Source organism: Primulina eburnea, chromosome 2 (genome assembly GCF_022965805.1).
Source record: "Primulina eburnea isolate SZY01 chromosome 2, ASM2296580v1, whole genome shotgun sequence".
NCBI classification, from domain to species: Eukaryota; Viridiplantae; Streptophyta; class Magnoliopsida; order Lamiales; family Gesneriaceae; genus Primulina; species Primulina eburnea.
In genome coordinates, this window is record NC_133102.1 from 10,554,950 (window position 1) to 10,567,193 (window position 12,244).

The window sequence follows — 12,244 nt, forward strand, 5'->3', positions numbered from 1 at the left end:
TTCGAATACGAGTTTATTGTCGGTTATTCTACTACATATCAGAAATTCAACTTCAAATACATGCTATTCCAGCACTTTGATATTTAAAGCTGCTGAAACCAGAAGAAAATTACCTCAGTCAGAAGCTCTCGACGCGACGATCACAAATATATAATTTGTTTCGCGTTTGGACAGCGTTTCAAAGTCGATTTGTAAGAAAGAAAATCGATTTCTCTCGGTTATTCTCGAAGTGTAGCGAAGGAAATAAAGAAAATGAGAAAGAAAGCTCATTCTTATCACTCCACCGCTCTCGCGCTCGGGCGGTAGAATTCTCGCGCCCGAGCGCGAGACATTCTGCCCCCGGCTTCAACTTACACCGCGCTCGAGCGGTCAAAAATTACCGCTCGGGCGCGGGGTGTTCTGCCCGAATATCAAGTTTTCATTCCTTGGCGCTCGGGCGGTCATTTTCTCCCGCCCGGGCGCCACACGTTCTGTACAAATATTCATGTTTGTACTAAATTGGCGTCCGGCCTCTCAAATCAATTCGTACAACCTCAATTCATATATCATATTCATTTCTCAAATCATTGTCACGATATACATCAAATACATAATCCATGACAATTTCATTAATTATCGATAATCATATGAGATTTACGATAATACAATACACGGTCCTTACAATATCTCATTTACGAAATCAAGTATTTTTCAACTCAAATTAGGTACTTCTCAAGTAAACTGAGTACTTAAAATTTTCATGTTTATTTGGAAATTTTTTATTTTTACAAAAAAATATATTAAATGAGATGAACATATCATCCAAATGTATTTTCCATTGAAATACCAATACTTGGTGAACTTACGTTGTATATTCGAATATCCAATACTCTATTACATATTATGAGTATGTCCTAAATCAAATCAAGTATTTACAAATTCAAATTAGGTACTTCTCTTCCAAATCCATATTCCATGGAAATACCAACACTTGGAGAACTTATGTTGCCTATCCGAATATCCAATATTTTAATACATATATTGTGAGTATCTCATTTACGAAATCAAGTATTTGCCAACTGAAATTAGGCACTTCTCAAGTAAAATTAATTACTTTAAAACTTTCATGGTTATTTGGTAATTTGTTTTTTTTTAACAAAAAAATATATTAAATGAGATAAATATGTCATTCAAATACATTTTTCATTGAAATACCAATACTTGGTGAATTTACATTGTCTATTCGAATATCCAATATTTTAATACATATTGTGAATATCTTATTTACGAAATCAAGTATTTGAAAACTCAAAATAAGTATTTCTCAATTAAAACTAAGTACTTTAAAATTTACATGTTTAGATGGGAATTTGATTTTTTACAAAAAAAATATTAAATGAGACGAATATATAATCCAAATACACCTTTCATGAAAAGCCCAACAATGACTGAATTTATGGTGATCGTTCGAAGATCCAGTATTTTTTTGCATATTTAGAGTATTTAAAGAGTCAAATCAAGTATCTGGAACTTCAAAATAGATATTTTATATGTCAAAATAAGTACTTAATCTTATTTCGAAAATATAGTATTTTTTTTTACACATTTGGAGTATTCAAATAACAAAATCAAGTATCTGAAGTCCATAATAAGTACTTATATTTTGGTAGATAGAAAATACACAATTAATTTGGTGGATAAATTTATATATTTATTTAAATAATAAAAGGACAAAAATATAAATTTATCTTTGTTGGTTGTTAAAATTATATTTATAGTGTTGTCGGATATTGATTTCTAAACAAAAAATCATCTAGATACTGAATATTAAATAAAAAATGTAAGGAAGTATTTTTTTCAAATTTACCCATTTAAATGGATATATATAATATTAAATTATGTCACACATAAAATAAAACGGCCGAAGGAAATGAATCCATTTGGCCAGTGGTGACGTTACGGTAGAGGATCTCTGAAATTCTCCACGCCTAGCCGTTTACTGTAGTTCCAAGCGTCAAATCCTGCAAAGAGTTCCACTTATGCAAGCAACCCACTCGTCACCCACAAGCTGAATAAAATAGTGTTTGACGAGGAAAGATTCCCGACAACTCATCCAAAACACGGTATCACCGCTTAGCCCCACTCCTTCTTCCATCTTGAGCTACAATCCAATCATTTGTATACTTGTTTTTGTTTCTATCTACACCTGTTCGTCTCTTAGTCTGCCACAGTCTCACCAACCAGTGAGAGAATACATTTATATATACACATACAACGATCTTGCCATCTAACGATTTTTATTTTTCGCGTTTTCTGGTGAAAGAATGGGAGGAAAAATGAGTTTTTCCGAGAATAAGCTGTGTTCTGCTCTGGTGCTGATGGCGTTTATTTCCTTTATTTTGTTATTCATCTCGTCAGCTGGTATGTTTCGTTGTTATTTTGAAGTGGGTTTCTGTTTTGTTCTACGTTCTTTGGTTTAAGCGGATCTTTGTTGTTCCCAGCGGCAGATGCGGAGGGAAAAGATGCCGGGTCGTGGGTTTTTCGGAGGTCTCTTCTGGAAGGAAATAATGCGGAAAATTTAAATTCTACCACTTTGGTGTTGGCTAAAGAGAGAACGCTGAGGAAGGATCCACTAGATGATCTCAATTATTACACAGGGGGATGGAATATCAGCAACAACCATTACATAGCTGTAGGAGTTTCTTGCTTTTTTGCTTCGTTTTTTATTTTTATTTTTTCGGTGAGTTGAAAAGTTTTTGAGTTGATGGGTTTTAATCACTGTCATTTTTTTTGCTCATAGTCGAAATACTGAGTCGGTTAGGTTGTAATTTCATGGGTGCTAATGACAGAAATAGGAAAAGGTTTTAGGATTTGATCTGATTTTGGGCTAAATGTATTCTATGTCAAGTACCATGTTGGTTGAACCGTCGGATCATATAACTTGGGTCCCGTATGAATTTTATGCGAGACATATGAAATTGTTGGATAATAGATGTAACATAGGCCTGCGTCTGATTTTGTGGGATTTTTCGCATTTTTGTGGATTGGCAGCCGTAATGTTAAGATATTTTTGTGATCGATTGATATGTTTTTGTTCTTTGTGTAATTTGCTGTTGTCACGTGTAGTATCATGATTTGCGTTGACTTGTGTTTAATATGTGCTTCCCACCGGGGGGCCAATTTGCTCTGAATTTGTAATGTCTTGGAGTCAAAACTGTATGATTCACTCTCCGTCACATTAATTCAGGATTCTCTGTGAAATTTTTGGGTGAAGATCATGCTTTTAGTTTCTGGAAACATTGGCCCTTTACTTTAACTTGCTAGAAGCATAAGTTGAATGAGTAATCACAGTTGGAACTTGTGAGAATCGTCTTGATATAGGCTGTAGATAATGGAGGAAATTCTCGATGTTGGCTGAAGCGTAATCTAGAATATATAAATGGCTGGGGAAATTGATGGTTAGCATGAAGATGTGTTCACTGGAAAATTGGACGGCTTATTATGAACTTGGAGGGCATATACCTTTTTCCCCTTATTATTTGTTTATCATTATTACTCATCCGTTTGTAGGAGTCTGTAATGAATATAACCCGAGTTTTTGCTGTTACTGATATTATTTATCTATTCGTTTGTTTTATTTTCTGATGTTTCTCTCTTTATCTTTCTTTAACATATTGGTCTTGATGCAGTCTGTTCTTTATACTGGGTCTACACTTTTCCTTGTTGCTGCAATCTGGTTTGCTGGATTCGGACTCTTCTTGTTACTGGTTTCTATGTATGTTTGCTGCTGCAGGCGGCATCGTTATGGCTATTCTCGATTTGCCTATTGTCTATCGCTTATCCTTTTGTCGTTATTCACAATCTCCGCAATGTAAGCCTCTTCTCAATATTTGGCACACCTGCATTATTTTCTATTTATTCAAGATCGGGTTCTCATGTCTCTCACTTCTTATACATCAGCGTTGGCTCCGTTGTTCTCTATACCGGGCAAGGGAAATTTCATGGTAGTACAAGAAGTACACTAGACTATGTTGTGGGACAAGCTGATTCCACGGTTAACAATCTCAAAGATGTGTCAAATTATCTTACGTCTGCTAAGAAAATTGGAGTGGATCAAGTTTTCCTTCCTCAGGACGTGCAAAACAATATTGACAAAGTCAACAACTTGATTACCTCTTCTGCCACCCAACTCGAAGAGGCAACGGACAATAATAAAGATAATATTTCCCACTATTTGGATGTAGTGTAAGTAATTCAATCTCGGTCCTGTTATTCTCCAAATTATACTTAGTATCTTACGTTTTGGATATTTATGCAGAGGTCTAATTCTCATTGTCGTAGCGGCCGTGATGCTTGCCCTGGCTTTACTTGGTTTCTGTAAGGCTACTGGTTCTTTCTCGCTAATTTTTCAAATTTATAGAGAAACAAATTGTTTAAATTTGAGTAATCTCAGTCGTAATATTTGGATGCAGTGTTATCAATCTCAGGCTTGCAATTTCTCGTGTACATGTGAGTGGATGTTCTAGCCATATGTTTGTGCAAGCGTCTTCTGTTTCATTTACATGATTCCTGAACTCTTAAAGATAATGCTTGCAGATTGGTTTTTATTGGTTGGATACTCGTGGCTATCACATTCATCTTATGTGGCGTTTTCCTTGTTCTCCACAAGTACGGCTCCAAAATCCCCAATCTGGATGCAATTCTTCAATTCATTGATGATTTGTACTTGTTTGTTGATCTACTCTCTTTGAATAATAATTTATCTTTTTCTTTTGTCCCCAAGTATGATGGGTGATACATGCGTAGCCATGAATGACTGGGTTATGAACCCAACCGCTCATACAGCATTGGATAAAGTTATCCCATGTGTGGATGTCGATACAGCTCAAGAAACATTGTCTCAAAGCAAAGACGTGACCTTTCAAGTTGTTCGGCTGGTAAATGGGATAATCACTAATGTCTCAAATGCTCAAAATCTACCACCTCCTAGTGTTGCACCCTTGATATCTTACAATCAATCTGGCCCTTTTGTGCCTCTCGTTTGCAATCCATACAATATCGACAAAACAAATCGAACATGTGCAGCAGGAGAAGCTGATTTGAGTAACGTTACTCAGGTGATACATTTGAACTACTCTTTAAGCAATATTTGGATTTAAGGATATGGAAAACATGGTTTTGAATCCAATTAACATGTTGGGATGAGTTTGACTTATGTGAATCTCAAACTGATCTCTTCTCGATTTAAACTGTTGTGTCGATTATTATAATGGATTTTGAATTCACTCGAGATCTTTGTCATCTGAAATCCATATCTAAAGTGTCATTTCTTAAGTTTAGTCTTTGGCCGAACAAGTGCAGTTTTCACGTGTTTCCCCGCCATTTTCTTTTCTTTGGTATTAAGCCTTAGAATGTAGTTCATCTTGTCACAATTCTATGCTTTCAGATTTGGAGGAATTATGTATGCCAAGTTTCCAAGAACAACATTTGCACCACCGTGGGGCGTTTAACACCAACCTTGTATGATCAAATGAGCAGCGCAGTCAATGTGAGTTATGGTTTGTACTACTACGGCCCGTTTCTCACCAACTTAGTCGACTGCACTTTTGTTCGAGACACATTCAGTGTTATACATGATGATCATTGTCCTGATTTAGAACGTTATAGCCGGTTCGTTTATATTGGATTAGCAATGATATCGGCAGCAGTGATGCTATCATTGATTCTTTGGGTGCTTTATGCGAGAGAAAGGCGTCACCGGAAGTATACAAAGCTCGTGGATGGTACATCAGATCCAAATTCCTTGGAAAGCAAAGGGCCGTAATAAATTTGAGAGTATAATGTAACCTTGAGACAATACTTGACATCATGCTATGTGAGGAAATGAGTTAGAACCTAGAAAGTGTCTTTCTGTTTGCTTCTGTTCGTTTTTTCCTATGTACAAATTTGACCAAACCCAAACATTATATGTATACAGTTGATATTTTTTTTTTTTTGATATATTTAACACTGCTGATTATATCTTTGCAGGTTAATGTATTTTTTTAATACTACGAAACGAGTAAGATTTTTGTTTTAACGTGGATTCAAACTTCTGTTTTTTTCCATAATCAATATATGTTTGTTAAAATCCTGTAATCCACATATATATATATATATATATATATATATATATATATATATATATATATATATATATATATATATAGAGTAGGTCCCTTGTGAGATGGTTTCACGAATCTTTATCTGTGACGGGTCAATTTTATCAATATCTGTGACGGGTCAATTTTATCAATATTCACAATAAAAAGTATTACTCTTAGCATAAAAAGTAATATTTTTTCATAGATGATCCAGTGAGACCGTCTCACACAAGTTATATATATATATATATATATATATATATATATATATATATATATATATATATATATATATATATATATACACTGATGTGTTTATACTATTGACTTTTAAACATTCATTAGATAATTTAGTAATTAATCTTTTTATTTCGATAAATCTGTATTTTAAAATTTTTAAGCATATTTTAAAATTCAATCTTATACCTATCTACATTTTTTAATTTTTAGATGAATATATTACTATTAGTTAAAAAATCATTAATTGAAAATATTTCAAATATATAACATGCAATAGAGAGTATTAGTTTCAATTATATAAACACTTAATACATGCGAAAGAAACTAGTAATATATAATTTTTTAAATATGTAAAATTCCAAAATGTGAGAATACTCCAAATTTTATAGTTTTTTCTCAAATAAATTTTTCCCTAAAAAAATCATTTTTCTGGAGTAAGTCTATGATCTCACGAATCTTTATCTGTGAGACGGATCAACCTTATTAATATCACAATAAAAAGTAATACTTTTAGCATAAAAGTAATATTTTTTCATGGATGACCAAATAAGAAATTAATCTCACAAAATACGACCCGTAAGATCGTCTCATACAAATTTTTTCCTTGTTCCTCTCATGTAATGTGTTTTTTAATCTCTTTCGATTTTTCCCTTACTATTTTATTTTAGCTCTCCTTCAATCCATTCACCTGTCTCTAAATGAGGAAAAAATAATATATATTCTTTTAATTTATAAAAGATAAAGTACTTGCACTCGAAAATTTATAATCATAATCAAGCTTATATTTTTATCCTATTATTAGAAAAGAACCGCCAAATATGATTGAACCCCCGAAATTTTATACTTTTGCATTACCCTTACTATGTTGAGTGAGTCTCATGTGAGACCGTCTCAAAGATTTTAATATGTGAGACAGGTCAATCCTTTCGATATTCACAATAAAAAATAATATTCTTAGCATAAAAAGTAATATTTTTTCATGGATGACCCAAATAAAAGATTTGTCTCATAAATATGACCTGTGAGACCGTCTCACACAAGCTTTTGTCTACTATATTATATTTAAAATCTATAAATATTTTAAACAATAAATAGTAGAATATTTAATTATGAATTTGTAATGTAATTTTATATTTTATATCGAATTTTGTAGGTAACATATAAACTTGGCTTATACAAAACATTTAAGTAAAACTATATGTATAATTTGATTTTGCTTATGTCATTATTTTGATTATTAATTTGAAAATATATGTTAGTTTATACATATCATTAGATTTTTGCATAACAACTAGAAAATTAAGTACAGACTCGAAATTTTCTTTTTATTAATGTGTATACTTCATTTAAAATTTGATATTTGAGCAAGTTTTTATTAGACGATCTCACGAATCTTTATCTGTGTGACAAAAAATAATATTCTTAGCATAAAAAATAATACTTTTTTATGGATGACCCAAATAAGATATCTGTTTCACAAAGTACGACTTGTGAGACTGTTTCACACAAGTTTTTGTCCTGATTATTTTGCAACTATATAAAAATAAAGAAAGTTCTTTATGTTAAAAAGAATATTAGGATATAAATAAAACTCCAATTTCATAAAATGATTTCTTCGTAAAATTTACAGAAAATGAAACTGGATTTGCTAATGGCACACAGAACAAGGCGGCCGATTCAATGTCAACCCATCCTCCGCCACCATTGCCAACTGCTGCACAGTAATGAATGACCGCCACCATGAATGAATGAACTTCATCGAAAATCTACTCACTCTGTATAGGAATTCGCACCACTGAGCTGTCTTCAATTCGACATGGAAGCTTATCAAGAATCTGCTTGCATTAATGGCGACGTTTGTTCACACGAAGAATGGCGTAAATAAAAGAAAGTGAGATATCTCGATGCATCGATGAAGTGGGAATGAAGTTTACAACAATTTTGGTTCTTCTCTTTGCGTTTCTTTTGGTTGCTTCAGTATTTTCAGAAGGAAATATTCAGAGAGAAGATGAAGAGAAAAGAAGAAGCTCCTCGAGAGTAAGTAGAAGCAGGGATGGCAGAAGTAGAAGAGGCGGCGGAGGTGGGAGAAGTAGAAGAGGCGGCGGCGGAGGTGGGAGAGGGTCGGGGGGATCATCAAATTGTGACCCTTTGTATTTATATCTATTTGGAAATTGCGGTCAATGGCCATTCCCCCGTGATTCACCCACCAATCCCTTCCGACGAAGACCCTCACCGTCACCTCGTCGGGCTCCGCCGCTGCCACCACTCGTGCCATCACCGCCGTTGGTTCCCATATCTCCAGTTACCCCTTCTGCTCCTCTAATTCCCCTACCGCCTCCTCTGATACCTTCTCCCCCTCCAATAGTGTCTCTTCCGCCACCAATTGTCCCGTCATCTCCGCCACCAACTGTTGCTTCACCACCTCCGGCATCTCCTCCTGTATCACCCCCTCCGGCGCCTGTATCCCCGCCACCATCACCACCTCCACCTTCACCACCTCCACCGTCATCATCACCACCTCCACCGCCACCTCCTCCTTTAATCCCGTCCCCTCCACCACCTGAGCCAACATCCCCTCCACCACCTGAAGTACTCCCTATAATTTACCCTCCGCCATTGGTCCCCTCACCGCCGCCGTCATTTCAAGAACCACTCATTCCATGGCTATCGCCTCCTCCCGTCACCGGCCCAGAGAATCCACCTCTAGTATTTTCTCCCCCGCCGTCAGGGCCGGATATCTTCTTCCCACCACCGGAGCCACAACTCGTGTTTCCTCCTCCACCGTCGTTTTTTGGCGCACCACCCCTTTTCCAGTTCTTTAGTCCACCAGAAGAGCCGCCACTAGCTCCTGAATTACCGTTCACATTTTTTCCACCACCTACATCAAATCCCCCGTTGGTCCAGACTCCAACATTTCCCATCCCACAGGCACCAGCCATCGTGTATCCGCCTCCACTGATTGGTAATTACCCAGATGGCTTAACCATAACTTCGCCTGCAGTCCAGGAGGAGCAGCCGCTGCCACCACCACTTCCTTTCAATTAGGTTATGAACTTTATATTCTTCTTCTCGTTTTTGTTGCGATTTTTTCTACTTCATGACGATCCATGCTGCTAGATTTAACTGAATGAATGTAAAATATTTCAAGCAATTCGAGCATTTATTTTGACGCAGCTAATATCATATCTTTTAAGAAAATTTATAAATTTCATCATTTATATTTATCAGTTTACGATTTATATTATGATTTCAGTTTTAATCAATTATTATTTTTTTCTTTTATAATTTTAGTCTTTCTTTTACACGATACTGAGGTATAAAATATAAGTACTATCATGGACAACATGTTAAAATTACAATCAAAATTGTCAAAAAAAATAATTATATTAGACTAAAACTCGATTTTAGAAACATTGTTGACCATAATCTAAAAAAATCAAATACAAATAAAAAAACAAATTTTTCAATTTTATATATATATATATATATATATATATATATATATATGCCTATACATATAATCGTATCTTAATGACTGAAACATGATTTGTCGTTCTTGTTAATATTTTAAAGTTTCATTACGTAAATTTTATAAATTAAATATTAATATGATATATAATATGCTTCTAGAATTTTGTATTTAGTAGAATATACAACACATATGTAGATAATACTCGTTCGAATCAAGGAAATAATGGAAAATAAAATATCTAGTGTGTACTTGAAATTAATTATGTTCAATTATTAAAGTCAATATTATTATCTTGGGAAAAACTTATCTAGAGTTCTATTGTGAAAACTTCAATTTTTTTTTGAAAAAATCCAAGAAATAAAATCCATTCAATTAATTTCCATCATCATAAGCTAAAACACCTAATGGTTTTTGTTTTTAAATTTCAAAGAAAGAAATTATTGATGTTAGTTTTTATATTAATGATATTAATTTTTCACATTAATATATCTACTAATTGCCATTGAATTTTGTAACATTTTTTCCATCTATATTCTCAACTATTATTATTAATGGTGGCCTTTAAATATTTGCTAGTTTATACAGTGTATACTATACATATTCTTGAAGGTATAGTTTGGTACACATAATAGGATAAATATGTGATATATAATATAAGGATAAGTTAAGGATAAATAAGATGTAAGATATTATATTTAATGTTTGGTATGATTTTAATAAGAGTGACTAAATTTATATATTAGATTTTAAGGATAAAAGTAACCTTATCATAATAAATTTTATAATTTCAAAGTTGTTGCTTGAGTTCATATTTTTTAAAGGCAAAAACTTGTGTGAGACGGTCTCACGGATCGTATTTGTGAGACGGATCTCTTATTTGGGTCATCCATGAAAAAATATTACTTTTTATGCTAAGAGTATTACTTTTTATTGTGAATATGGGTAGGATTGACCCGTCTCACATATTAAGATCCGTGATACGGTCTCACATGAGACCTACTCTTTTTTATATGTTCATGCGCCGATAGTGCTTGCATGATTTATTTAGTTTTACCTAATTTTATATATTATATAATATGATAATTGGGCTCTTGATTTTGTGAGTCAAGTCAAATATCAAATTTTAAGGTTAATTGAGTGTTACTAATAATTTTATAGAGATTTATAAAAATTATTTATATAATTATCTCGAATTTATTTATATAATTATCATATTATATAATATATAAAAATAAATAAAAATATTATTTTGATTTTAATTTCTACCTACTAGCATAAATTTATAAAAAACCATATATAAATTGAGGGTAATTAAATAATTTGTAGTGTATTTTATCATTAAACTAAAATTATCACACCTAATAGAAGGGACATTTTATCCTTCTAAAAAATTATTCATCAAGGGCCCATGATATTATCATGAGCTTTTTAAAAAGGCACTAAACATGAGATAAAGAGGATTATTTATCAATCTCTCCTTTATCTCATGTACCAAACTATGCCGAAGAGAAAAAGAGATCACATTTTTCATCCAACACAAAAATAATTTCTCTGCTATTGTTACATAATAATACGAGAGTTGCTCGTGAAAGCTTTACTCCGAACCGTACAACTTCGCGAGCAAGACGAGAATATTGTCTTCTGGAGTGTATTTAGTCATAGTCTTGTTGTATCAAGGTATTACCTACGAGGAAGTGAAAATATTATTTAGTCCAATGCCTCGATCTACATATTTTCTTTCTCAACAATATAAAGAGTGTTTATGCCGGAATTCTTGGTTCACACGAGCTGATTCATTCGAATTCGTGACGCGATGTGTCTAATATACAAAAGGAGATGGTCAGATTAAATCTCTTATCATTTACTATTATTAATTCGATTCTATATCTCCCCCTTTATCTCTACGTGCACGGTAAATCTTGATAAATCAAATTGGTTTGAAGCTCACATCTATGTACTTTTGGTTAGTGTATTTTCTTGAATCAACAGGTCTATTCTTATTTTATTTTACTTTATTAGCGAGGACTTATAAGTATGCTTGAAAACACATTTTATTTTTGGGAAATTTTACATTTCTATTATTATAGAATTTTTCAAGTCAAATGACGATGGAATCCGTGTTGAAAAGTGAATAATGTTAGTTTGAAATATAGAAAAATTAATTATTGATAGTATAAGTTCGGTATATTTTTCTTTTAATATTATCTATTGAGACTTTTAATTTATGAAATTTTAAATTGTGAACTACATATACAAATATTTACACGAAAATGATGAACAAAATGTGAATGTTGAGTTGAGATCTCGATATATATTGGATTTAATGTTGGATCAATTTTATTTTTATGGGCTTATACGTGAATAATTATGTGTTGTGGGTTATTTATTAAGTTAAACCCAAAATAAAGTG

General features: G+C 33.1%; 1 protein-coding gene across 3 annotated transcripts; it reads left to right on the forward strand.

The window, feature by feature from the left end:
• The first annotated feature begins 1,901 nt into the window (after nucleotides 1-1,901).
• LOC140822954 (uncharacterized) lies at nucleotides 1,902-6,000 on the forward strand. 3 transcript variants are annotated; one of them, XM_073183980.1, is made up of 10 exons: nucleotides 1,902-2,102; nucleotides 2,303-2,400; nucleotides 2,481-2,671; nucleotides 3,669-3,850; nucleotides 3,940-4,224; nucleotides 4,298-4,356; nucleotides 4,452-4,488; nucleotides 4,576-4,647; nucleotides 4,763-5,096; nucleotides 5,426-6,000. In XM_073183980.1, the coding sequence occupies exons 2-10, from the start codon at nucleotides 2,304-2,306 to the stop codon at nucleotides 5,801-5,803; spliced, it is 1,635 nt and encodes a 544-aa protein (XP_073040081.1). In that variant the 5' UTR covers nucleotides 1,902-2,102; nucleotide 2,303; the 3' UTR covers nucleotides 5,804-6,000. The 3 variants fall into 3 exon arrangements, with proteins under 3 accessions (XP_073040081.1, XP_073040082.1, XP_073040083.1); XM_073183981.1 differs by having other exon boundaries at nucleotides 2,487-2,671; XM_073183982.1 differs by lacking the exon at nucleotides 3,940-4,224 and having other exon boundaries at nucleotides 1,902-2,400.
• Nucleotides 6,001-12,244: the final 6,244 nt, after the last annotated feature.